The following is a 26,992-nucleotide window of genomic DNA, read 5'->3' as shown; positions in this document are numbered from 1 at the left end:
CGTCCTGAATATCGCCATTCATTCACTGTCACTGGGTCAAAATCCTGGAACTTCCTCCCTAACAGCACTATGGGTACACCTACACCACATGGACTGCAACGGTTCGAGAAGGCAGCTCACCACCACCCTCCCAAGGGCAATAAATGCTGGTCTAGCCAGTGACGCCCACATCCCATGAATGAATAAAAAAGACCCTGGCTAAAAGGTCAGGTCTTTTGGGTTTGTTAGTATATATTGATTTGTAATGAGGTTTTACAACCCCTGCAGGTAGAGAGATGAGTTAAAAGTTTAGTGATTGCGGGGAGGAAAACACAAAGTAGAAAAAAGCTTTACTGTTGCCTAGTGATAGTGGTCCAGACACAGAAAAAAGACAGGAGAGAGAGTTCAGTTTGTGTCAGGGTGTGAAGACAGAGATTTTCAGCTCTCTGAGAAGAAAACATAACAAGGCTATTGGACAGTAGTTGACTAAATAGTCAGTTATAGAACTCAGTAATCAGTTTAGCAGAGGTGCTACTAGAAGACTGAGTTTAGAGTGCCTTTTTTTTTAGTACCTTGTGGAAAGATACGAGTTGGGTGAAAAGCATAGAATGAATGCTCAGGAACTCACCGGAAGAAAACTGTTTGCAACTCTGTCAGTCCCAAGTGAGAAGCCTTTGTTTGCCAAGCTAGTGGTAACTCTTCACTGGATTGTATGTCTGTCAAGGTATTGCTGGATGAAGGAATAGTGTGAATTTGAAGTATCTTATTGTATTGAGATCTTTCCAACCTTTTTATCTGGTGTAATATAGTTCATTTTTCTTGCTTAATAAATATTTTATTCTTTGTGTTAAAGTTCATCAGCAGACTCCTGTGAATTTGTTCAGTAACTTTCCTCCATGGTTTCCAAAAAAAGTTAGGATCTATCAAATCTGTTCTCACTCTGGGATTTGACTTGTCCAGTACTAACATCAGCTGGAATCGTAACATCAGGTAGTAACAAATCGTTGCTTGCTTAAAAGTAAACAAACAGCCAATTTAGATACTGGTAATCAAAGAGGGACTGCACTGGTAAAAGAGAGTTCAAAAACTTTATTGAGCCATGACCTGATTAGAGTATGCCAGATGATAACCAATATTGTACAGAAAGTTGTACATATTTTTACATAGAAAACTTTACATGTCTGTACCATATACATTTTAACCTTCTCCAAATATTTATTTTCTACATCCACAGTGACTAGGAATGCTTGGAACTCTGTGTATCCATTTCTTTTTTTTATTAAAGCCCAGTTCACAGCTTCTTAATAATTAGATTTCAGTATATTTCATTATCCCAACCCTAAACTGATTCATTATTCAATATATTTAATTTAACATCAAATTTTATACACAGACAGTAGAACCTACATCAAACATGGAGACAGTTTTTTGTCAGTGCAGATGCACCTCAGATCAACCTGCAGTGATTCAAGTTCCAGTTGACAAGATCAATCCTTTTTTTAATATATAACAGGCCCTAGTCTGTAATATACAGTTAGGGGAAAACTTACCTTTATTGACAGGGTAACCATTCCGCTAATTACATTAACATAATGGCCTTAGTGCCTCTTTCCTCTATTAATTGTCCACACACCCCAGGTTCTGTTACAGCTGCATGAGCAACGTTAAAGTTTTAAAATAAATCACAAAGTCAAAAGCAAAACAACCCAGTGCACACAATGAACAATAAAGTAGCTGTGACAGCAACAAATCAACATAAAATATTGAAATAAAAGAAACCCATTCTGGAAGAATTACATAGTGTTAATATTGTATTTTACAGATTCGCATCTCTGTACAACAGATTTCACAGAAGGATGGTCATTGTATCTTTAATGGTCATGAGTTGTGCAAACAAAAAATGTTACGTTCAACTGATCTTTCCTAGTATCTGTAACAATTGAAATTTAATCATATCTTTCAACCTGCCTGTAAGATGCTACACGATTAGATTTCCCTTATAGCATATATATTACTCATGGCGTCAAATTCTTCTCCCCAGAAGTTTAAACTACAGTACTCATTTAAATACTTTCTCTACTGTACAATATGCACTGCATCCTGTCCATGTTTGAGTTTGAGTCACAGCGTTCTTCTCCACACCAAACTGCATTTCAAAGTGTGACCAAACCATGAAATGCTGATTCCATGCTCAGCATGTGTCAGCACTCAATCTTTACCTTGAATCATTCAGATAATTAATTCAACGGAATAGAGCATTTTAAACTAAGATTACGATTCACTCATCTGCATCTTTTAGGCAGGTTACAAACCAACAGAGTTAAAGCACCATCCTTTACAAAAAGATCAAGAAAGGATCGAGGCAGGAGTGAGTGAGTCAAGTAGCCAACTGCAGCCTGGTCCTTTTCAGATTTATAAACAGAATGCCTTAGCTAAGCTCTCCGTCATCGTTACTGCTTGGTGGATCCATGATCTTGGTCTGAAGGATGAGATATTTTAAAGACTATACCAATGCGGAGATAAAATTTGCGTAGAACAGCTCTCAATTCAGGAATCAGATTAAATTGCATAATTTCACACAAAAGGGGGTAGTACTTTGACGCATGGGCCTTGAACTGGAAAGAAAACAAAGACAAAGGACAGCTAATTAAAATATTGGAAAAAGTACCCATATCATTACACAATATTTCTATCCATATTTTAAGCTGATATAATCAACATCTCTAGTGCTTTATCATAGCTGAATCTTCTATTATTTTCTTTTTGAAATAAAGCTTTCCCCTTTGGAACTAAAGTCTGATGTACAATACCTTGTACTCAGCTTCCAAATTGCATCAAATCTTATGACCACCCTCTCCCCTACATATTACTTCGGTTGTCAGTCTTAATGCAGTTATATTTTGCACATTTTGCCTGCAAGGGTACATTCATTAATACTCTATTGATGTTATTCCATCTTAATAAACTTGCTTTATAAAAAATGAGTCCAGTTCAGTGGGTAAACGTGTAAGAAATTAAGTTTCAGGTCAATGAGGATTACAAAACTTGTGTAATTCTGGAAAAAGGTATCAAGTACTTATTATTCAGCTGTTTTACCTGGATAGAACTTAGTGCTAAGTATAAGTAAGAACTCAGAGGTGAAACACAGTAAATTACGTTAAATTTGCACAATTTTTCCAAATGAAAGCCAACAATTTAGCACTTTTTTAATGATTGAGGTTGAGGTATCCCCAAATAAGTGTCAGACCTGTTAGAGAATTCACAGTCTAACTTTGTAGGGATTAGTCTTCAGGTGCAGCAGAGCTCCATGGGCTCCTTGGTACAATGTTTGAATTATAAAATGTTATGAATATTATTTAATTAAATAATTTCATCAATTTCCACATTAATCTCAGATCATGGTTCCACCATTGTCACAGTTGTATCATATCAAGGGAATTCAGGTTAGCAAGTGAGTGAACCAAATTAGTCCCTGATGCTATTTATTCCAAAATACTCACCACCTTAGGACAATTTCAAAAGAAACACAAATGACTACTCAATCATTATAATAGGTCTCTTTCCTCACCAATGCCATTGTTATTTAGTGGTGTGATAGGAATGATGTACTCTCTTCCATCAACTTTTCTTCAGTGAATAAACAGACAAGTTAACATTCAGGGTACAGACCCTTTGTTAAAACAGTCCCCACCTGAAATGTTTGTACAATGGTTTTGAGAAAGGGTCTGTATCCTATATATAAACTTGTCTGTTCGCTCCATAGGTACTACCTGACCCGCTGATTATTTTCAACATTTGCAGTTTTGCTCCTCCTTTCCAATGAAGAAACTCTTAGTCTCTGCTTAGCGCCTCTTACAGAAATTCAATGCTCAACCAATCAGGAGTACAAATCTGCATCCTTATTACTCTGACAAAGCAAGGTGTGGCATCAAAATGTGGGAATAAATGAGCTTCATCTTTAAGTGATTTTCATGACGATGTTGAAAATGATTATTTCAAAATTAATCTAGTCAAAGACATGTGAAACCACATATCCATTTTTTTCATTTTTTGAAACCAGTAAATTTTTTGTTCAACCAAACAAATTCAAAAAACAAATACTTGGAAACTGGTGGGCTTTTTCTCATATATTGTCCAATGATTAGATTAATAGCATTGATGCTGGTGAGGAGAATCCAAAGATGATCAAAAGGAACTGGAATGTGTTTTTTTGTTGGTTAAATTGGGTGGTTATTGGTTGGGCTGAAGTGAATATTTGGGAATGAATAAAATAATTGACTAAAAACAGAAAATGCTGGAAAATCTCAGCAAGCTTGGGAGGATCTATGGAGAGAGAAACAGAGTTAATGTTTCCAGCCAAATATGACTCTTTTTCAGTTCTGAACAAATCATATTGGACTCGAAACTTTAGCATACACGTATGCTGTCAGACCTGTTGAGATTTTCCAGCATTTTCTGTTTTTATTTCAGATTTCCAGCATCTGCAGCATTTTACTTTTAAAATAATTGACTATTCTAGTTGATTTTCTTCCCCAACAGGGCTATTTGCTGTCATGTCAATTACCTTAGTGGATAGCCAGATTGTGATCTTTGATTTAGAATTCTTAAAAGCAGCTAACAGTTTGTGTATAATTTCAACAAGTCAAGATGATCAATTTACATTTTAAATAATGGCCTGCAGGTAAATGATATTGAAAACAAAATTTGTTAAATATGTCAATGGATCACAGTGCCATTACAGCCTAACATATAAAAATACTTGGAAACATTAGCTGTGAAATATAGATTAACCATTCATATTTGTCAACGCCACTGGCTTTTGGTGGCTAAATAATACAAATTCTACTTCATTGGGCAGGAATATTGGATTTTTCTCTGGTCCTTTTGGGATTTCAATTACATTATTATTGAGAAAACTACAAAAAACAGGCCTTGGTCAAAGCTCAGAACATATAAATCAATATACTGGTGCATTAAAAATGGCTCAGGGAGCAACAATGATTGTCTCTGGTATCTCTCCTTTCTTCCCATGATTTAAAAGTGTTCCTCAATCCCTCTAGGTGGAAAGGCTGATGTTTCAGCTCAGCGTGGACTTTAAAACATATGGCAGACTCTTGTAAGTTAAACAATTGTAAGGTAATATATGTGGGATCAAAGTATTTAAAATAAGTGGAGATCTCATAGTGAAGGCAGCCCTAAGTAGCAGCGATCAGAATATGATGGAATTTTGCATTCAGTTTGAGGGAGAAAAGAGTGGGTCCAAGACTAGTATTTTAAACTTAAATAGGGGCAATTATGAGGGCATGATGGTAGAGCTAGCTACATTGAACTGGCAAATGAGGTTAAGGGATAGGTCAATAGAGATGCAGTGGCAGACTTTTAAAGGGATATTTCGGCATACACAGAGTGGATACATTCCAATGAGAAAGAAAACTTCCAAGGGGAGAATCCACCATCCGTGGTGAACTAAAAAAGTTAAAGACAGTATCAAACTTAAAGAAAAAGCATTTAATTGCGCAAAGATGAGTGGCAGGTCAGAAGATTGGTGAGAATATAAAGAACAGCAAAGAATGGCAAAAATATTAATAAGGAGGGAAAAATTAGAGTACGAGAGAAAACTAGTTGCAAATATAAAGATGGATAGTAAGTGTTACTATAGATATTTAAATAAGAAAAGAGTTAACAAAGTAAGCGTTGGTCCGATAGAAAGTGAGTCTGGGGAATTAATAATGGAAAATAAGGAGACGGCAGATGAACTGAACCAGTATTTCGCATCAGTTTTCACTATAGAGGATAAAAGTAACATCCCAGAAATAGCTGTAAATCAGGAAACAGAAGGGAGGGAGGAACTCAGGAAAATTACAATCACCAGAGAAATGTTATTGAGTAAATTATTGGAGCTGCGGGCTGACAAGTCTCCGGGTCCTGATGGACTTCATCCTCGGGGTCTTAAAAGAAGTAGCTAGTGAGATAGTTGATGCGTTGGTTTTAATTTTCCAAAATTCCCTAGATTTGGGAAGGTTCCATTAGATTGGAAAATAGCAAATCTAACTCCTTTATTCAAAAATGGAGGGAGACAGAAAGCAGGAAACTACTGGCCAGTTAGCTTAATATCTGTCATAGGGAAAATGTTAGAAGCTATTACTAAAGATGTCATAGCAGGGCACTTAGAAAAGTTTAAGGCAATCAGGCAGAGTTAACATGGTTTTGTGAAAGGTGAATCATGTTTAACCAATTTATTGGAGTGCTTTGAAGGAGTCACATGTGCTGTGGATAAAGGGGAACCAGTGGATGTATTGTACTTAGATTACCAGAAGGCATTTGATAAGGTGGCACATTAAAGGTTAATGTGGAAAATGAAAGCTCATGGTGTAGGGAGTAACATATTGGCATGGATAGAAGATTGGAAACAGAGCAGACATAAATGGGTCTTTTTCTGGTTGGTGGAATGTAACGAGTGGTGTGCCACAGGGATCAGTGCTGGGGTCACAAATGTTTACAATTTATATAAATGACTTGGATGAAGGAACAAGTGGTATGGTTGCTAAACCTGCTGACGACACAAAGATAGGTAGGAAAGTATGTTGTGAAGAGGACATAAGGAGGCTACAAAGTGACATAGATAGGTTAAGTGAATGGGCAAAGACCTGACAAATGGAGTATAATGTGGGTAAATATGAAATTGTACATTTGGCAAGAAAAATAAAAAAGAAGCATATTACCTAAACGGTGAGAAATTGCAGAGCTCTGAGAATCAGAGAGATCTGGGTGTCCTTGTGCATGAATCACAAAAGGCTGGTATGCAGCTACAGCATGTAATTAGGAAAGGTAATAGAATGTTATTGTTTATTGCGAAGGGAACTGAATACAAAAGTAGGGAGGTTATGCTTCAGTTGTACAGGACACTGAGACCACATCTGGAGTAGCGTGTACAGTACTGATCTCCTTTTAAGGAATGATGTAAATGCATTAAAGCAATTCAGAGAAGGTTTACTAGGCTAACACCAGGAATGGGCAGGTTATCTTATGAGGAAAGGTTAGACAGGTTAGCCTTATATCCACTGGGCGTTAGAAGAGTAAGAGGTGACTTGATTGAAAACTTTAAAATCCTGAGGGGTCTTCGCAGAGTGAATGTGGAGAGGATGTTTCCTCTTGTGGGGGAATCTAGAATTAGGGGTCATTGTTTAAAAACAAAGGATCGCTCATTTAACATAGAAACTAGAAGGTGTAGGGCATTTGGCCCTTTGAGCCATGGCTGATCCTCTATCTCAATACCACATTCCCACTTTCTCTCCATACCCGTTAATATTTTGGACATTAGGGTCATCATCAATTTATTTCTTGAATATACTCAGTGACCCGGCCTCCACAGCCTTCTGTGGTAGAGAATTCCACAGTTTGACCACCCTCTGAGCGAAGAAATCTTTCCTCATCTCAGTTCTAAATGGCCTGCCCTGTATCCTGAGACTGTGGCTCATGATTCTAGACTCCCCAACCAGGGGAAACATCATCCCTGCATCTAGTCTGTCTATCCCTGTTAGAATTTTATACGTTTTAATCAGATATCCTCTCATTCTTCTAAACTCCAGTGAATACAGGCCCAGTCGAACCAATCTCTCCTCCTATGACAGAAATGAGGCAAAATCTTTTCTCTCAGATGGTCGTGAGTCTTTGGAAATCTCTTCCTCAAAAGGCAGTGGAAACAGGGTCTTTGAATATTTTTACGGCAGAGCTAGTTAGATTCTTGATTAACAAGGGGGCGAAAGGTTATCAGGAGTAGGTGGGAGGCTACAACCAGATCAGCCATGATCTTATTGAATGGTGGAGCGGGCTCGAGGGGCCGAGTGGCCTACTCCTGTTCCTAATTCGTATGTTCATATGTAAAATGAAAGCTTTGAAAAAGGGAAAATCCTATCCCAATTTAAAATATATTGCTTTTCAATGGTTTAACTTAGAAAAAAGTTTGCCATATGTTCTAAAGTCGATGTGGTGCTTCAGCATCAGCCTTTACCCCTAGAGGAATAGCCCTGCTTGTCTTTGGCCTAAATGCTGAAAGGGGCCTGATATCCATTTGGTCAGTTCATACTATATACATTATAAATTTTCTGCACTGATTTTTGACACATATTTAAACTATTAAATAAGCCAGAATTCTCTGACGCATTTCAGAACAGTGTGGAAGACCATAAGTTGGCTTCAATAGCATCATCTAAAACACAGGACAAGGCTTGAAGGGGCAAGTTTAATTACATGTTGATAAAAAATTGCATGTTGCAAGCCAAATGCCCACAAATTTAATATTGTAAGTTTAATAGTGTTTGAAATTGCATAATAGCAGTTTTCCAAATTTAGAAGGCCCCAGCTAAATGCATTTTTAATGAAATTACTGCTCGCTATAATTTAGACTTGTAGGTTCTTTCAAAAGGAAACTAAAAGCTAAAATCCAGGGTAAGATAGTTATGATGTGTGGTGAGAGTAAATGAAAAAAATAATAAACATGATAGGCTGACTAGTGCAAATATATATTTAAAAAGGCATAACCTGCATCAAACAATAATGTTCACTTTGTGATCAACAACTAAAGACATATTATAGAAAAAAATTTCATTCTAATACATGCATAAATTGGCAGTTTTAATTCCCATTCTTACCCTTTCATCATTTATTTTAAGGACCTTAGTTAAAAAAAGGAGTAGGAGATTGGTCCAGGCCTCTCGGTGACTTTCTGAGGTAAGTGTCAGGAAATAGCTGAGAGCTTCACTGCAAACGCTATTAAAAGAAAATTGCTGGTATCAGATACAATACATAACATCGGTATACTATATTTAAAAAAACAGAACTCAGTTGTAAACGAAAAGCCTTTTTGGGCCTTAAAAGAGAGAAGAAAATGAATTAGGTGAGGATTATTGCAAAACACAGTGTATGGGACAATTTCAAAAAAGATCCTGAAAGGTTTTGAAGTCTAATATATGCATGTGAGAAGGAGTGTGTTTGATTAAAAAAAAAGCTACTATGGCTGTATGACGATTTAGGAAACTTGCACTGAAGAAAAAATTACTTCAAGGCTTATAAAAGAAACAGTTCTTTGCTAAGGAAAAGTATAAACAGTTGTTAGCATCAATAAAAAGAAATATTAGGCAAGTTAAAACAAATTTAGAAAGAAGGACACTTGAATACGACCAAAATAATTGGAAAGCATCTTATGATTTTGTGAGGAGCCACAAGTTAGAAACACAGGGCCAGAAATAGGCTATTTAGCCCTTTGAGCCTGTTTCACCATTCAATAAGATCATGGCTGATCTGCAACCAAATTCCATATAATCCCCTTTGTCCCATTTTCTTAATACTTTTCGATAACAAAAACTTATCAATCTCAGATTTAAAATTAACAATTGACCTAGCATCACTTGTCACTGGCAGAAGAGAGTCTCAAACTTCCACCACCCTTTGTGTGTAGAAACTTTTCTTAATTTCACTCCAGAAAGATTTGGCTGTAATTTTTAGACCACGCGCTAGTCCTAAACTCCCCAACCAGCAGAAAGAGTTTCTAAAAACAAAAAACTACTTCGGATGCTGGAAATCCAAAACAAAAACAGAATTACCTGGAAAAACTCAGCAGGTCTGGCAGCATCGGTGGAGAAGAAAAGAGTCGACGTTTCGAGTCCTCACGACCCTTCAACAGAACTCAGTTCTGTTGAAGGGTCGTGAGGACTTGAAACGTCGACTCTTTTCTTCTCCACCGATGCTGCCAGAAAGAGTTCCTCCTTATTTACCCCATTTGTTCCCATAATACTTTGAAAACTGAAATCATATCAACCCTTAACCTTCTAAAGTCCAGGGAATACGTCCTTAGTTTGTGTAATCTGAAATCTGAACTCCAGAGATGAGGTGAGAGTGACTGCCCTTGACATCAATCCAGCATTTGACCGAGTGTGGCATCAAGGAGCCCTAGCAAAACTGGGGTCAATGGGGATCAGGAGGAAAACCATCTGCTGGTTGAAGTCATACCCAGCACAAAGGAAGATGGGTGTGGTTGTTGGAGGTCAATCAACTCAGTTCCAGGACGTCACTGCAGGAGTTCTTCAGGGTAGTGTCCTAGGCCCAACCATCTTCAGCTGCTTCATCAATTACCTCCATTCCGCATTAGGTCACGAGTGGGGATGTTCGCTAATGATTGCATAATATTCAGCATCATTCGCGACTCCTCAAATACTGGAGCAGTCCATTTACAAATGCAGCAAGACCCAGGCTTGGGCTGACAAGTAACATTGTTGCCACACATGTGCCAGGCATACCATCTCCAACAAGAGAGAATCTAATCATCACCCCATGACATTCAGTGGCATTACCATCACTGAATCCCCCACTATTGATATCCTGAGGGGGGTGTGGTCATGGTTACCGTTGACCAGAAGCTGCACTGGACCATATAAATACTGTGGCTACAAGAGCAGGTCAGAGGCTACAAATGTTGCAGCAAATAACTCACCTCCTGACTCCCCAAAGCCTGTCCACCATCTACAAAGCACAAGTCAGGAGTGTGATGGAATACTCTCCACTTGCCTAGATGAGTGCAGCTCCAACGCCACTCAAGAAGCTCGACACCATCCGGGGCAATGCAGCCTGCTTGATTGGCACCCCATCCACAAACATTCACTCCCTCCACCACCAACACACAGTGGCAGCAATGTGTACTATCTACAAGATGCACTACAGGAACTCAACAAGGCTCCCTAGACAGCACCTTCCAAACCCATGACTGCTATCATCTAGAAGGACAAAGGCAGCAGACACATGGGAATACCACCTGGAAATTCCCCTCAAAGCCACATACAAACGCATCTTGGAAATATATCGCAGTTCCTTCACTGTCACTGGGTCAAAACTGGGTCAAAATCCTGGAACTCCTTCCCTTACAGAACTGTGGGTGTACCTACACCACATGGACTGCGGAGGTTCAAGAGGGCAGCTCACCACCACCTTCTCAAGGGCAATTAGGGGTAGGCAATAAATGCTAGTCTAGCCAGCGACACCCACATCCCATGAATGAATAAAAACAAAAAAAAAACCACTCCTCATAATTTAATGTTGAGAGTCTAGGTGTCATTCTGGTGGACATACACTGCACTCCCTCCAAGGCTAATATACTCTTCCTAAGGTATGGTACCCAGAATTAAGGTATGGTATGCAGAATTGTTCAATGTACTCCAGGTGTGGTCCATGGCTTTGTATAGCATGATCTGAGAACATCTAGGGCTGTTGCAGGATGACTTGGGCAGAATTATATGATGATAAGATGAGCAGATACTTTGCATCTGTTCTGAACTGAAACAGGGATGGACTTGCCCACTTGTAGAGTGGATAAAAAAAGAAAAGATTGCTAAAACTTTTCAGGAGAAATGGTGCAAGCTAAATTAAAGGGATTCAACGTGGGGAAAAAACTGAACGGACAGGTTTAATTTACCTTGGAAGACAGAAGGAAATGGCTTAAGTTCTTGATGACAGTAAGCATTTTAATGCTTCAAGTACTGGAGAAGTGCTGAATGATTGGAGAAAAGCACATATAGTTCCCTTATTTTTTTTTAAAAAGTTTTAAAATCACAAACTGACAATTATAGATTGCAGAGGTTGACCTTATTGATCAGGAAATAAACAGAGCGGATCATTAGCAATTTTATTGTTGATCACCTAATATACTTAGGGTTATAGGCTATACTTTGCATAGTTTCAGAAATCAGTGGTCATGCTCGACACATCCGACCCAATTTAGGGAAGATCCAGTGAATGTCATCTACTTGGATTTCTACAAGGCTTTCAATAAAGTGTTACATGAGGGGAACTATGCTAAAATTAAGCTCCATAGATCCAGGAGGGATATTGTGAGATGGATCCCAAATTGCCTAAAGAATCCTAGGTGAATGCTTGGTTTTAAATGAGGTTGCTTTCCAACATGGTTTTGTCTCTGGTGGGGGCCCTTCTGGTTTATTAATGATTTGAAGCAGAGCATAAATAGTACGGTTAATAATCATGGTTGATAAGAAATTTAGCAATGGAGCCTGGAACACAGGAAAAGGGAATATATTAAAACTAGATTTAGATAGATTGGAAAAATGGGTGAAATATTAGCAAATATCTTTCAATGTAGCTAAATATGTTGGATGTAGAAAGGATTACTGGAATAACAGTACAACTGCGGTATATACAATGCCTAGTGATGTCTACATTATATAGAGCCTTTAATGTTGAAAAATGTTGTTAGGTGCTTCATGGAAGCATAAACAGACAAAATGGATACCAAGCCAAAGAAGCAGATAGTAAGAGGGGCGGGCGGTCTATGTGGTTCGTTTTAAGGATGGATTTAGAGGAGGAGAGGGAGGTGAAACGCAAAGGTGTATGAAGGGAATTGTCAAAAGTATGGGGCTTATATATGAAGGTTATGTCCATCAACGGTGGGGTGAAAGGACAGAGATATGTACAAAAGCCCATAGTTAGAGGAATAGAAAGTTGTTAGACTGGACAATGTTATTGAAATAGGTGGGGGTGAAGCCATGAAGGGATTTAAATATTTTAAATTGGAGGAGACCAGCAGCCAATGTAGGTTGGCCAGGGCATCAGTAATGAGTACACAGAACTTGATGAGAGATAGAATATTGGCAACAGAATTTTGGGTGGACTGAAGTTTACAAAGCATGGAAGGTGGGGGACCAGCCAAGAGATAATTAGAACAGTCGAGCCTGAAAGTAAGATAGGCATGGATGAGAAGGACAATCACACAGGAGCATTGAGAGAAGATGCAATGAGCTTGTGTGGTCACCACTGATTTTCGCCTGCACTGTGAAAGATGGGGCGGAATTTTACGTCCTGCGGGTGGGTGTCTGCCTGACCTGATCAGGCGTAAGATTGTGCGAGATGACATCGGGCGAGCGTCCCGATGTCATCGTGCACTTACACGATATTTCGCTCGGCGGGCACATGCAAAAGCCGGAAGTGAGCCCGCCAACAATTAAGCGGACAATTAGGCCCATTAACGGCGCAATTGTCTGCAAATTTTTGTCGCCCATCCAACCGTACGGTTGGCAGACGGGCGAATCAGCCAGGCAGCCTTTATATTTTTCATGAAATCTCATCCAAGGGCGGGATGAAATCTCCATTGGGAAATGAAGTAAAAAGAAATATCTGGGGACAGCATTTTTATGAGGTATGCTTTCAGGTGCTTGATTGTGATGCATGGACATTTCTTTTGCAGCTTCTTAGTGCTTCATTTCATTATTTGCAGATCTGCAGCTCCCTGAGGCAGCTGTCTGCCTTCAGCGAGCTCTCTTGAAGTGCTCACCCATGCTCACAGTGACGTCATCGTCCGTCCTCTTTCCCTCCCCCCGACCCTGGCAGCGCTAAACTTTCCAGCGTGTGTTTCACACTGGCTGGCCGTTAATTTGCCAGCCAGCATGAAATCGCGGTCAGGGGCCGATCACGGTCAGAGCCCCATTTCCGGGCTGCTCCCGGGCCCGCCGATCGCACGCGCCTGATGAGGGAAAAATTCAGGCCATAGAGATTTCCTTTGGGATGATGAAACTAGTCCCAGCAGAGAAATCATTTTTGGAAACATAAAATTAAAGTTAAAAAAAAAAGTAGAGATTTGAAAGAATGGAAAATTCTAAAAATGTAGAGCAAGCAATCAATGTCTCAAGGAGAATTAATGAAGAATTAAACTAAAAACATTAAAATATCTTCCTCTTTTAGCTACTGATCAACCTATGGTTACAACGTGAACAAAAATTCGGTCTGTGTTAATCATCCCACAAACCAAAACCTCAAAGGAATAAAGGAAGTCTGAAAATTGAAAATATGTCATCTTAAAGATATTATAAATAAAACTGTTCAAGGTTTGATGATTTCCCTTCACCCCATTAGTTCTCAACGTTCTTTCATCAGAACTACAAGCCTCAGAGTTGACAGCTGGGTTTTCCAATTACAGTCACAGGAATTATTACTTACTTAAGTAATCGTTGCTGAACTTCCACCCAAGCATCACGACGATTTTTATCTGTGTACATTCGGAATAAAATTCGCAGGCCACAAGCAACACTACTGGTTTCTTGTTTCAAAAGATTAGGCTTTGATTTACCTTTGAATCCTGTATGGACAGAAGAAAAGGAAACATTCACTTTAAACAAAACTTCTGAACATGCCAATAAAAATAGTTCATCCTGAAAAGAAAATCAATTATTTCCAGTAATATCTCAAATAACTTGTGTATTATTCTAACGGACAACATTTCTTTTACAAAGGTCATGTTATTTACCACATTATAAAAATGTTACGAGCTACAATAAATAGGTTCACAATTATAATCCTCAATATATGACTTCATTCTGAAATAATTAAATTATTTACTCAATTTCTAACACATACTCAACCATATGTTACTTTTGTATGATTAATTAAACAAAATATACTTTCAACTCTATTAGAAGTATACAAATTGGCAGAAAGAATATGATGTGGAAAGAACAAGCAGCAAATAAGCAACAGAGAAAGACATGCACACACATTGGGTGGAATTTTACAACGGCCCTGGGAGGGGCCATGTACGTTACCTACCCATGGTCACTGGTATTTTACCAGTGGTGGAGGGCAGCCCACAAGGCAAGGCTGCCAAATAAACCTTGACAGTTTTGCTGGGGGCTAGGGAAGGGGCACCCTCCTGTTTGGGCATCCTGTTCCCAACTGAGGGCTGCCCCAGTGCCCGCACTGTATTATCTGCTCCCACATGTTCCTCTTCCCTCCCAATCTTGATTCCCACCCCCACTCACTTTCCCTTTAATCTGGCTCCAGCAACGATCAGCATTGGAAACTGATTGCTGACCCAGAAGTGGCCACTGTTCTTGGTGGCATTGCTGGGACTAGAGAGCTGCTGGCTACCATTTTACTGGCTGGTAGTTCTCGGAGGCGGAACTTCCTCAGATGGGAGTGGAAGTCTTGCGCTGAGCCAATTGAGGCCCAATTACTGTAAAATCAGCTTGGGATTCCCAAGAACTTCTCACTAGTAGCACAAATTCAGAACATAGAGCTTTGCAGTCAGGCCAGGATATCTACCACTGTTTCAAAGATGTATTCCGGCATCCAAGAGCTTGCTTTATTCAGGTTATTGCTGACAGTGCTCATCACACAGATGCCAATCTGCAGTATGCTCAAAATATATGCTGTGTGATACTGGAACATCAGGTTACGACAAGATATAGTGTATTTACATTTAACACACAAAGATAGCACAAATCTTCCTCGGATGTGTATAAGGAAGACTATGGGCAGAATGTTCCCCCTGTCGGGAGGGAAGTTGATGGGCTGGCACATATGGGCACGCTTCCGATTGGCACCACCGATCGGAGGCGTGGCGCCAATTTACGTGGGTGGGCCAATTAAGGCTCGCCCAGCGTGATGTCCGCAGGGAAGCGTTGTGTGCTCCCTGTGTGGGGGGGGGTGGGGGGGGGGGGGGGAATGCCTAAAATCGAGAGTGCGCTCTTTCGCGCATGTACACGAAAGAGCGCACTCATCTCCCTGAGGCTAAGTGCTGCCTCAGGGAGATCACCTCTACTTTCAACAATATTAAAAATAGAAAAAGAAATTCCCTTACATGTCCCCTCATGTGACAATGTTCATAATTTCCATAACAACTTTATTAAAATTTTTAAAACCCTACATGAAACCTCATCCCGCTGGTGGATGAGGTTTCATGTTTTTTCTAGTTGCCGTTGGGGCTCCTGGCCTGCCCACCAGCCTTAAGGTTGGACGGGCAGGTCGTTTAATTGCTTAATTGATCCTGTCAATGGCCTCAATTGGCCATTGACAGGGTGGCGGGCGCGCAGCTGATTTTGCTGTGGTCCCGCCTTCCTGAAAATTTAAATGGGGCGGGATGACGTCGGGAGTTCCGCCTGACGTCATCCCACGTCGGCGAGTGGGCCCCGCCCCCACTCGCCAATGGTAAAATCCTGCCGTATGTTTGACTAAGCTAATTGTATTTTTTGATCAAGTAATAGAGAAGAGTGTTGAAAGGAATGCAGTGGATGTTGTCCATATGGATGTTAACAAACCACCACGTAAAAGGCTGGTTAAAAAAATTGAGGCTTACGGATAGAAGGGTCAGTGTCAGTCTGGATAGGACAGGACTGAGTGACTCGCGGTAAATAATTACTTCTCAGGCAGAGGATGGTAAACAATGGTGTTCCCAAGGCTGAGCGCTAGACAAACAGTGACATAGTGGTAATCCAAATCTGGATGAGTAATCCAAAGGCCGAGGCTAATGCCCTGGGGACACAAGTTCAGATACCACCACAGAATTTAAATTCCAATAACCAATAAAATTTAATTGAAAGCTATGGTGCCTTGAAACTATCATCAATTGTCATAAAAATCCATCTGGTTCACTAATGTCCTTTAGGGAAGGAAATCTGCCATCCTTACCTGGTATGGCCTATATCTGACTCCAGGCCCACAGAAATGTGATTGATTCCTAACTGCTCTCTTAAATAGCCTAGAAAGCCACTCAGTTGTACCAAATGGCTACAGAAAAATCAAAAGGAATAAAACTGGAGACACCATCTGGTATCGACTTAGGCACCGAAACAACAAAAGCACACTCCGCCCTGTCGGCCCGGCAAAGCCGCCCTCACTAACATCTGGGGACTTGTGCCAAAACTGGGAGAGCTGTCCCAATGACTAGCCATACTCTCAGAATTATACCTTACAGTCAATGTCTCAGACACCACTATCACTACCCCTGGGTATGTCCTGTCCCACTGGCAGAACAGACCCAGCAGAGACGGTGACATAGTGTTATACAGTTGGGAGAGAGTTGCTTTGTGAGCCTTCAATTTCAACTCTAGACCCCATGAAGTCTCATGGCATCAGGTCAAACATGGGCAAGGAAACCTCCTACTGATTACCACCTACTGCCCTCCCTCAGCTGATGAATCAGTATTCCTCCATGTTGAACACCACTTGGACAAAGTACTGACAGTGGCAAGGGTCCAGAATGCACTCTGGTGGGGTAGGGGCGGGAGCAGGAGCAGGGGGGGCTTCAATGTCCATCTCCAAGAGTCGCTTGGTAGCACCACTACTGACTGAGCTGGCTGAGTCCTGAAGTATATATCTGCCAGACTGGGCCTGCAACAGATGGTGAGGGAACTAACAATGGGGAAGACCTAATCGATCTTGTCCTCACTAAGCTATCTGTTGCAGATACATCTATCCATGACAGTATAGGTATGATGGCCACCACACAATGCTTGCGGAGATAAAGTCCTGGCTTCACAATGAGCATGCAATGCATCATGATGTGCCATGATCACTATGCTAAATAGGACAGATTCAGAACAGATCTAGCAGCTCAAAACTGGGCATCCATGAGGCGCCGTGGGCCATTAGCACCAGCAGGATTGTATTCAACCACAACTTGTGAGCTCATGACCCAGCATATTCCTCACTGTGCCGCTACCAACAAGCCAAGGGTTTGGCTCAATGATGAGTGCAGAAGGGCATGACAAAAGCAGCATCAGGCATACCTAAAAATGAGGTACAAACCTGGTGAAGCTACAACACAGGATTACTTGCATGCTACACAGCAGAAGCAGCATGTGAGCGACAGAGGTAACTGATCCTACAACCAACAGGTCTGATCAAAGCTCTGCAGTCCTGCCACATCCAGTCATGAATGGTACGGACAATTAAACTATTAACAGGAGGCGGCAGCTCCATCAATATCCCCATTTCCAATGATGGAGGTGCCCAGCACATGAGTGCAAAAGACAAGGCTGAAGCATGTGCAATCATCTTCAGCCAAAAATGCCAAGTGGATGATCCATCTTGGCCTCCTCCTGAGGTTCCTAGCTTCACTGATTCCACTCTTTGGCCAATTTGATTCACACCACATGCTATCAAAAAACAGCTAAAGGCACTGAATGCTGCAAAGGCTATGGGCCCTGATAATATCCCCGCAATAGTACTGAAGATTTTTGTTCCAGACTTAGCCATGCCCCTAACCAAGCAGTTCCAGTACAGATGCAACACTAGCATCTATCTAACAAGGTAGAAAATTGCCCAGGTATACCCTGTCCACAAAAAGGACAAATCCAATCTGGCTCATTACCACCCCATCAGCCTCCTCTCGGTCATCGGCAAAATGATGGAAGGGATTGTTGACAATGCCATCTTACACAGCGATAACCTGTTCACTGACGGTGTGTTTGGGTGCCGCTAGGCCATTCGGCTCCTGATCTCATTACAGCCTTGATCCAAACATGGACAAAAGAGCTGAATCTCATAGATAAGGTGAGGGTTACTGCCTTTGACATCGAGGCAGCATTTGACCGAGGGTGGCATCAAGGAGCACTGGCAAAATTAAGTCAATGAGAATCAGGGGAAAACCCTCCATTGGATGCAGTCATGCCTAGCACAAAGGGAGATGGTTGTGGTTGTTGGAGGCAATCATCCCAGCCCAGGACATCACTGCAGTGGTTTCTCAGGGTAGTGTCCTAGCCCCAACCATCTTCAGCTGCTTCATGAATGACCTTCCTTCCATCATATCACAGAATTACACAATTGTCACAGCGCAGGAGGTGGCCATTTGGCCCCTCGTGCCTGCAGTGGCTCTCCGAATGAACATTCATTTAGTGCCACTCTCCTGCCTTTAACCCATAATTCTGCACATTCTTCCTTTTCAGATAACAGTCTACTATCCTCTCGAATGCTTCGATTGAACCTGCCTCCACCACACTCAGGCAGTGTATTCCAGACCTTAAACACTCGCTGTGTGAAAAAGCTTTTTCTCAAATTGCTTTTGCTTCTTTTGGCAATTACTTTAAATTTGCACCCTTTTGTTCTTCATCCTTTCACAAGTGTGAATAGTTTCTCGCTATCTATTCTACCCAGATTCCTCATGATTTTGAATACCCCTACCAAATCTCCTCTCAGCCTTCTTTACTCCAAGGAAAACAGTCCTAACTTCTCCAATCTATCTTCATAACTGAAGTTCCTCATCCCTGGAGCCATTCTCATGAATCTTTTTAGCACTTTCACTAATGCCGTAACATCCTTCCTAAGGTGTGGCACCTAAAACTGAACGCAATACTCTAGCTGAGGCCAAACTAGTGTCCCATACAAGTTCAACATAATCTCCTTGCCTTTGTACCCTATGCCCCTATTAATAAAACTGAGGATACTGTATGCTTTATCAGCCACTCTCTCAACCTGTCATGCCACCTTTAATGATCTATGCATGGATACATCTAGGTCCCTCCGCTCCTGCAGCTCCTTTAGAGCTGCACTCTTTATTTTATATTGTCTCTCCATGTTCTTCCTACCAAAATGAATCACTTCACATTTCTCTGCATTGAATTTCATCTGCCACTTGTCTGCCCATTCCACCAACTTGTCTGTGTTCTTCTGAAGTTCTATACTATCCTTTTCACAGTTCACAATGCTTCCAATTCATTTCATCTGCAAACTTTGAAATTGTGACATGAACACCAAGGTCTAGGTCATTAATACATACCAGGAAAAACAAAGGTCCCAACACTGAGTCCTGGGGAACTCCGCTACAAACCTTCCTTTAACCCAAATAACATCCATTACCTGTACTCTTTATTTGGAGTAAAGAAGGCTGAGAGGAGATTTGGTAGGGATATTCAAAATCATGAGGAATCTGGGTAGAGTAGATAGGGAGAAACTATTCGCACTTGTGAAAGGATGAAGAACAAAAGGGTGCAAATTTAAAGTAATTGCCAAAACTGCTCTGTTTCCTATCACTCAGCCAGGTTGTGGGGAAACCTCAACAGCATACAGCACACCTCTGGAGGATAGTAGGGTCAGAAGTGGGGTGTTCAGTGATGATTGCATAATGTTCAGTACCATTTGTGACTCCTCAGGACTGAAGCAGTCTATATCCGTATTCAGTAAGACCTGGACAACATTCAGGCTTGGGCTGATTAGTGGCAAGTGACATTTGCGCCATACAAGTGCCAGGCAATGACCATCTACAAAAAGACAGAATCTAACCATCTCCTGTTGAAATTCAATGGCATTACCATCACTGAATTCCCCACAACCAATATCCTGGAGGTTACCATTGACAAGAAACTGAACTGGACCAGCCATATAAATATTGTGGCTACAAAGTAAGTCAGAGACAGGGAATTTTGAGGCAAGTAACTCACCTCCTAACTCCCAAAGCCTGCCCGCCATCTACAAGGCTTAATAAAGCCACGAAGGTGATGTCAAAGAAGCATCGATGAGTTGCTGCAGTGCATCTTGTATATAGTGATTGAATACTCTCCACTTGCCTGGATGGATACAGGTCCAAAAACACTCAAGCATCTCAACACCATCCAGGGCAAAGCAGCCCGCTCGATTGGCACCCCATCCACAAACATTCACTCCCTTCACCACTGACATACTGTGGCAAAAGTGTGCACTATACACAAGATGCACTACAACTCATCGAGGCTTCTTTGACAGCACCTTCCAAACCTGCAACCTCTATCAACTTGATGGACAAGGGCAGCAGACCCAGGGAGCACCGCCAACTGCAAGCTCCCCACCACGTGACTTGGAACTATATTGTCGTTCCTTCACTATTGCTCAATCAAAATCCTGGAACTCCCTCCCTAAACGCATTGGACACCACATGTACTGAAGTGGTTCAAGAAGCAGCTCACCACCACTTTCTCATGGGCAATTAGGGATTGGCAAGAAATGTTGGCCCCGCCAACAGTACACACATCCCATGAAAGAATAAAATAAAAACACTTATAGATATTAGAATACAGGGTAAAATTTCACAATTTGCCAATAATACCAAACTTGGAACTGCGAAAATCAGTGAGAATGATAACAATCGACTGCAAGAGGACAGATAGGCTAGCAGAATGGGCAGACAAATGGCAAATGGAAATTAATACACAGAAGTGTGAGGTGATACATTTTGGCAGAATAGATGTGGAGAGGTAATATACACTTAATGACACAGTTCTAAAGACTGTGCAGGCACAGAGGGACCGGGGCGGGGGGGGGTGGTGGCGTGCACATGCATAGATCTTTGAAGGTGGCAGTTCATATTGAGAGAGTAGCTAGCAAAACCTATGAGATCTTGGGCTTTGTAATTAGAGGCATTGGGTACAAAAGCACAAAACCTTTGCTGAACTTCTACAAACCTCTGGTTAAGCCACAGAGTGAAGGCCTTGAGAAAGTGCAAAAGAAATTTACCAGGATGGTGCCAGTGATGAGGGCATTTTACTACAAGATTAGGTTGGCAAAGCCGAGGCCATTCACCTTGGAGCAAAAGAGGTTGAGGAGAGTTCTAACAGAGGGCGTATAAGATTATAGCAAAAGCAAAATACTGCAGATGCTGGAAATCTGAAATAAGAACAGAAAGGGCTAGAAAAGCTCAGCAGGTCTGACAGCATCTGTGGAGAGAGAAACAGAGCCAACATTTCTAGTTTGTATGACTCTTCTTCGGTTTGTATAAGACTATGAAGAGTCCGTATGACTCTTCTTCAGATTGTACAAGATTACGACAGGTTTAGGTGGGGTAAACAGAAAATTACTTTCAATAGTTGATGGTATGAGCACTAGGGAACACAGATTTAAGGCTTTGGGCAAGAGATACAAGGGAGATATGAGGAAGAACGTTTTTTTACGGAGTGGTAATGACCTGGAACTCCCTATCTATCAAGGCGGTGGAAGCGACGCTGATCAATGATTTCAAAAGGAAATTGGATAGGCACTTGGGGGAAATAAATTTGCAAGGTTACAGGGTTATAGCAAATGAATTGAACTGACTGGATTGCTGTGCAAAGGGCAGGCGTGGACTCGATGGTCTGAAGGTCTCCTTTTGTGTTGTAGTGACTCTATTCAATAACGGAAGCAGATTAATAAATATTTTCCTTTACACTGCCTCAACAATGGGTCTTAATCCAAACGTTAAGAGTAGACCCTATCTGCATCTTCACAGAACTGCCATTCTTGCAGTCTTCTGAGTAACTTTCAATTTCTAAATAGTTTTCGGTTGGAACTCAAACATAAGGAACTGAATTAAGGTGTTCAAAAAAATTCAGCTTAACATGGGAGCAGCATATACCCCTAAGGGGCAAGAGCACTACTCAGCAAAGAAAACAGCAATAGTTGACAGAAGAGGTTAGAGATACCAAAACTGAAGGAAAGAGCATACAAAAAGGAAGTAATTAGTATGGTAGACAAGGGGATGTCTATGGGTATAATTTTTGTGCACTTCTGAAAACATTCAATGAGATTTCACAGAAAACTGAAGTTCATGGAATTTTAAGGCAAATTATTGACCTGGTTAGGAGATTAGTTGGGTGGTAAAAGACAGAGTAGGACTAATGAGTTTGCACTTGAAATAGAGGGAAATGACGTGTGGGGTCTCACATGGGTGTGTGTGCTGGGCCTCAACTATAAACTATATTCATTAATGGTAACACAGTAGAGAGCCATATATCTAAGCTTGCCGATTACACTAATACTGGGATCATAAAATTAAAAAAAACATCGACAGTTTGCGTGGGTGAAACCACTGCAGATGGATTTCAGTGCAGGTAAGTGCGAGATCTGAATTTTGGATCAAAAAGGGATAGATCAAGTATTTTTTTTAAAATGGTGAAAGGTTCGAACAATAAGGTACAAAGGGATTTAGGGGTTAATCCACACTGATCACTAAAATGTGGTCGTCAGGGACTAAAGATCAGTCAAAAAGCCTACTAATTAGAGGGGTTGAATATAAAGGGAAGGAAATTTTCCGACCACTATATAAAGCCCACGGTTAGACCACAACTGGAGTATTGTAATGGACACCATATCTTAAAAAGACATTCACCTTGGAAAGAATGCAGCGCAGGTTCACCAAGGGCTTCAAAAGTTAGATTATGAGAGATTATATAAACTAGTATATATGTGTATATATATCCCTGGTATATAGAAAGTTAAGGAACAATTTGAGGTTTTTAGGACTTTGAAAAGAATCTAAGGTTAGAATAAGATTTCTCCTGCTGGTGGGGAAGTCCAAGTCAAGGGAACATACCTTAGAAATCAGAGCCAGAGCCAGCCTATTCTTGAGAGAAGTTAGAAAACACTTCTTCATGCATAGGGTTGCAAAAAATGTACTTCTTTGCCCCATAAAAAGATGAAGAGGCTATTTTAAATAATAATTTAAAATAGAGATAGATTTTCATTGCTAGCAAAGGGTATTAAGGGATATAGAGCCAAGGTGGGTGGATGGTGTTAGAATACAAATCAGGCATGAATGGTGGAACAGGTGCGAGGGGCTGAATGGCCTGTTCCTATGAGTATTCATAAAATTGTTTCTAAATTGGGCACTTACTGTTGGCAAAAGGCAGAGGTGATCAGTTTATTGGAGTCTAGACTGCATTCTAACCAAGCTTGTCGATTGTTAACATACAGGCGTACTAAACTGTATATTACTCAAACCCAAAATTATTATTTCCTAACAGTTCCTCTGGGTAGTGTCCTAGGCCCAACCATCTTCAGCTGCTTCATCAATGACCTTACTTCCATCATTAGGTCAGAGGTGGGGATGTTCGCTGATGATTGCACAATGTTCAGCACCATTTGCGACTCCTCAGATACTGAAGCAGTCCATGTCCAAATGCAGCAACACCTGGGCAATATCCAGGCTTGGGCTGACAAGTGGCAATTAAGATTTGCACCACACAAGTGCCAAGGAATGACCATCTCCAACAAGAGAGAATCTAACCATCGTCCCTTGGCATTCACTGGCATTACCATCACTGAATCCCCCACTATCAACATCCTGGGGGTTACCATTGACCAGAGACTGAACTGGACTAGCCACTTAAATACTGTGGCTACAAGAGGATTAGAGGCTAGGAATCATGCGGCGAGAAACTCATCTCCTGATTCCACAAAGCCTGTCCACCATCTACAAGGTACAAGGTGCAAGTCAGGAGTGTGATAGAATACTCTCCACTTGTCTCGATGAGTGCAGTTTCAACAACACTCGAGGAGCTCAAAACCATCCAGGACAAAGCAGTCTGCTTGATTGACACTCCTTCCACAAACGTTCACTCCCTCCACCACCAACGAACAGTGACAGCAGTGTGTACCATCTACAAGATGCACTGCAGAAACTCACCAAGGTTTCTAATGCAGCACCTTCCAAACCCACGACCACTACCATCTAGAAGGACAAGGGCAGCAGATACATGGGAACACCAACACCTGGAAGTTCCCCTCCAAGTCACTCATCATCCTGACCTGGAAATGTATCGCCGTTCCTTCACTGTCAATATCCTGAAACTCCCTCCCTAACAGAACTGTGGATGTACCTACACCATGTAGACTACAAGCGGTTCAAGAAGGCAGCTCACCACCACTTCTCAAGGGCAATTAGGGATAGGCAATAAATGCTGGCCTAGCCAGAGATGCCCACACCCTGTAAAGTGAATTAAAAAAAAACATTTTTAATCATTATCAGGCAATTAAGAAGAACAATTAATGCAACTGGAAGTAAGTGAGCCGAATTAAAATGCAGAGTTGAATGATGGGTGGTAAAGCGCTTTTAGTTACTCTTTGGATCAATGGGTAAGACAGTTTTGTCACACCAATGGAGACAGTAACATCAGATCATGGTTCAATTTACACTCACCATTTACAAATACAATCAACATTATTAAAAATCTTGTTGTGCTATATGAATGTATATCAATTCTGTGTGTAGCCCCTTGCTCTCCACTGAATGCTGCCTGCTGCTTTCTCTACCCCAAATCTTTCATTCTCTCGCCTCAGCCTCTTTCTCTACATTCCAACCTGAAGTGTGGCACACTGTGCCAAATTTTACATTCACTGTGCTTCTTACTGGAGAGTCAAGGAAATACAAGGTAAACACTGGGGCCTCCAGAAGCTCTTTTAATACAGTTCTCTCTGCTTTGCATGCATGTATGCTAGAACAATGATATGCGAGATTCACCAAGGAGATGGGAGATCCACCAAGGACATGCATGACCCACCAATCTAATTATTTATTTTAAATAGAACAAAGACTGCAAGATTAGATGTTAAATTGATGTGACTATGCTCACACTGGTTTAATGTTTGCAAACATTAAAAATTGTCACCTACATTGTAGGTCCTAAATTTTTACAATAAGTGGATAACCTCAAGAAATGTTTTTGTTGTATGGTCTTTGCAAAGAAAATCTATAATTTTAGTAATAGTATATGCTTTTTTATCCAACCAGACTGTCTTTTTGCCGCATCCAGGAATGGCAAAGCAGATGATGATCATTGCAGCTTTTATTTAAATGTCTCCAAAAAGAGACAGTGCAGGAGGAGCTACAGACAATAATACAACAAAATGAGCAACATGACATTTCAAGAAGCAGATTGTCCAGTATTATCAAAGAAGAAAATCATGGGCAGCTTATCCATTTCTGAAAATATAATACTGCTTCTTCTGCTGAAGTAAATTATTCTTCTCCTGAAAGCTTTAGTACATGGATCTCACTTCAGAAAATGTCAGTAAAACTTGTTGTAATAAGTTGTAAAATGTATCATATGCAGTGTGCAAAAGCAGCCTTTGATATTACTAAAAGGTATGACTTTGGTGCAGAGGATGTCACCCTCACATATAGTGTGACCCCTAGTTATGGCTTCTCCCCATGGGTAAGATGTTGCAGATCTTGAATTATATTTGCTTAGCTATTTTGTCCTCTTTTCCAATTCTCTGCCATCTTCTAGGCACAAGGAATAAGGGTTGTATAGGAGTTCTGCTTGTGGAGAAAACCAGTGCTTGGGGATTTCATGTGCAGTGCCTATTTTTTCTCTAGTTTTCCCTTCCTCCCTGTAGTAGTGCACCAATTTTGTTCCCATTCAGCATCTCTTCACATGACAAAAGCTGGATAATTATCTGTATAGGATCCACATCCTACCACTCCGTGAGACAGCCTTAGGCTCCAATCCAAAAAACATTTTTCCATTGCTTTAAATCAGAAAAAGTTAACATTGATCTATATGATGAAGGATTGACACACACAAAAATATGGCATATGCATTAACATTCTTATTTTTGCTTGCACTTCCTCTCTAAAAAACATTATCTTCCTGTTGATTTCTCTTAACATAAATGGCTACATTCAAATTTATGAAGTGCCTATGGAAACTTAGCATGCTGTTATTGCACCCTTGTACCAGCAATAACATTGCAGAGCCTTTCCCAACTCCACAAACTATAATGTAAAGGAAGTCTTACACTCTGACTGATTTTATTTCTCTGCATCCCAAGTTGTTGAAAATTTTATTACTTAATTATAAGTAATAATGGTCAGGATTTTGCTGTCAGTGGTGAAGAGACATGGCCAGCCCCTAATCTTCAAGAATGCTGCCTACAAAAATTTAGAAGGCTCAAGAGTACAGGTGTCCTCATTTCCAACATCGCTTTGAATTTGGTGCCATTATAAGGAATTAGTGGTAGGCTAATCAGCCAATCAGATTGAAGAGTTTTCACAGCTAGAAAAGCAGGAATTAAAAAGCAAGGAATATAATTCACATTTAAATCATTGTACAGAAAGCAAAATAAATATTGCAACATACACATAGAATTAAAGGAGAAGCTTAAATGTCATGGAGCATCCATTAAAAAGAATTTTATTTTTCTTATTCTTATTAAAAAGCTGCCATTTTTAAATGCTCTTCTGAGGGAATGAGACATCACACTTCCAAATTAGTTCCCATTGGTTTGCCAGAGAATTGCTCAGCTATAATTATGACTTAGTATGCTTCCTGATTGAAAAAGACTTATAATTTTAGTTGGTTTTTACAACAAAATTAGTGTGTAAATAATTGAAGTTCACATCAAATCAGCGATTCTGTGTTGATTCCATCTGCAAAAACTGCAACAGTGCACCATATGGAGGAGCAGGGTAACCCCCACTGGAACTTCCAGATTTTCAAGTTTAACTACGCATTAC

The 26,992-nt window shown here is 40.7% G+C and overlaps 1 protein-coding gene across 5 annotated transcripts in view; it reads right to left on the bottom strand.

Annotated features, from left to right (window-relative positions):
• Window positions 1-1,048: 1,048 nt before the first annotated feature.
• The window catches only part of arfgef1 (ADP-ribosylation factor guanine nucleotide-exchange factor 1 (brefeldin A-inhibited)), a 301,506-nt gene continuing 275,562 nt past the window's right edge, over window positions 1,049-26,992 (bottom strand). For all 5 annotated transcript variants that reach the window (XM_078540375.1, XM_078540378.1, XM_078540377.1 and 2 more), the window contains 3 exons: window positions 13,975-14,113; window positions 8,631-8,748; window positions 1,049-2,594 (listed from right to left, as the gene is read on the bottom strand). In XM_078540375.1, the coding sequence (XP_078396501.1) occupies window positions 2,430-2,594; window positions 8,631-8,748; window positions 13,975-14,113 (422 nt within the window). In that variant the 3' untranslated portion in view covers window positions 1,049-2,429. The remainder of the gene's footprint in view (window positions 2,595-8,630; window positions 8,749-13,974; window positions 14,114-26,992) is intronic.

Source organism: Cetorhinus maximus, chromosome 4, assembly GCF_964194155.1.
Source record: "Cetorhinus maximus chromosome 4, sCetMax3.hap1.1, whole genome shotgun sequence".
NCBI classification, from domain to species: domain Eukaryota; kingdom Metazoa; phylum Chordata; class Chondrichthyes; order Lamniformes; family Cetorhinidae; genus Cetorhinus; species Cetorhinus maximus.
The sequence above is the reverse complement of the archived record's forward strand: the minus strand, read 5'-3'. Positions and strand labels throughout refer to the sequence as shown.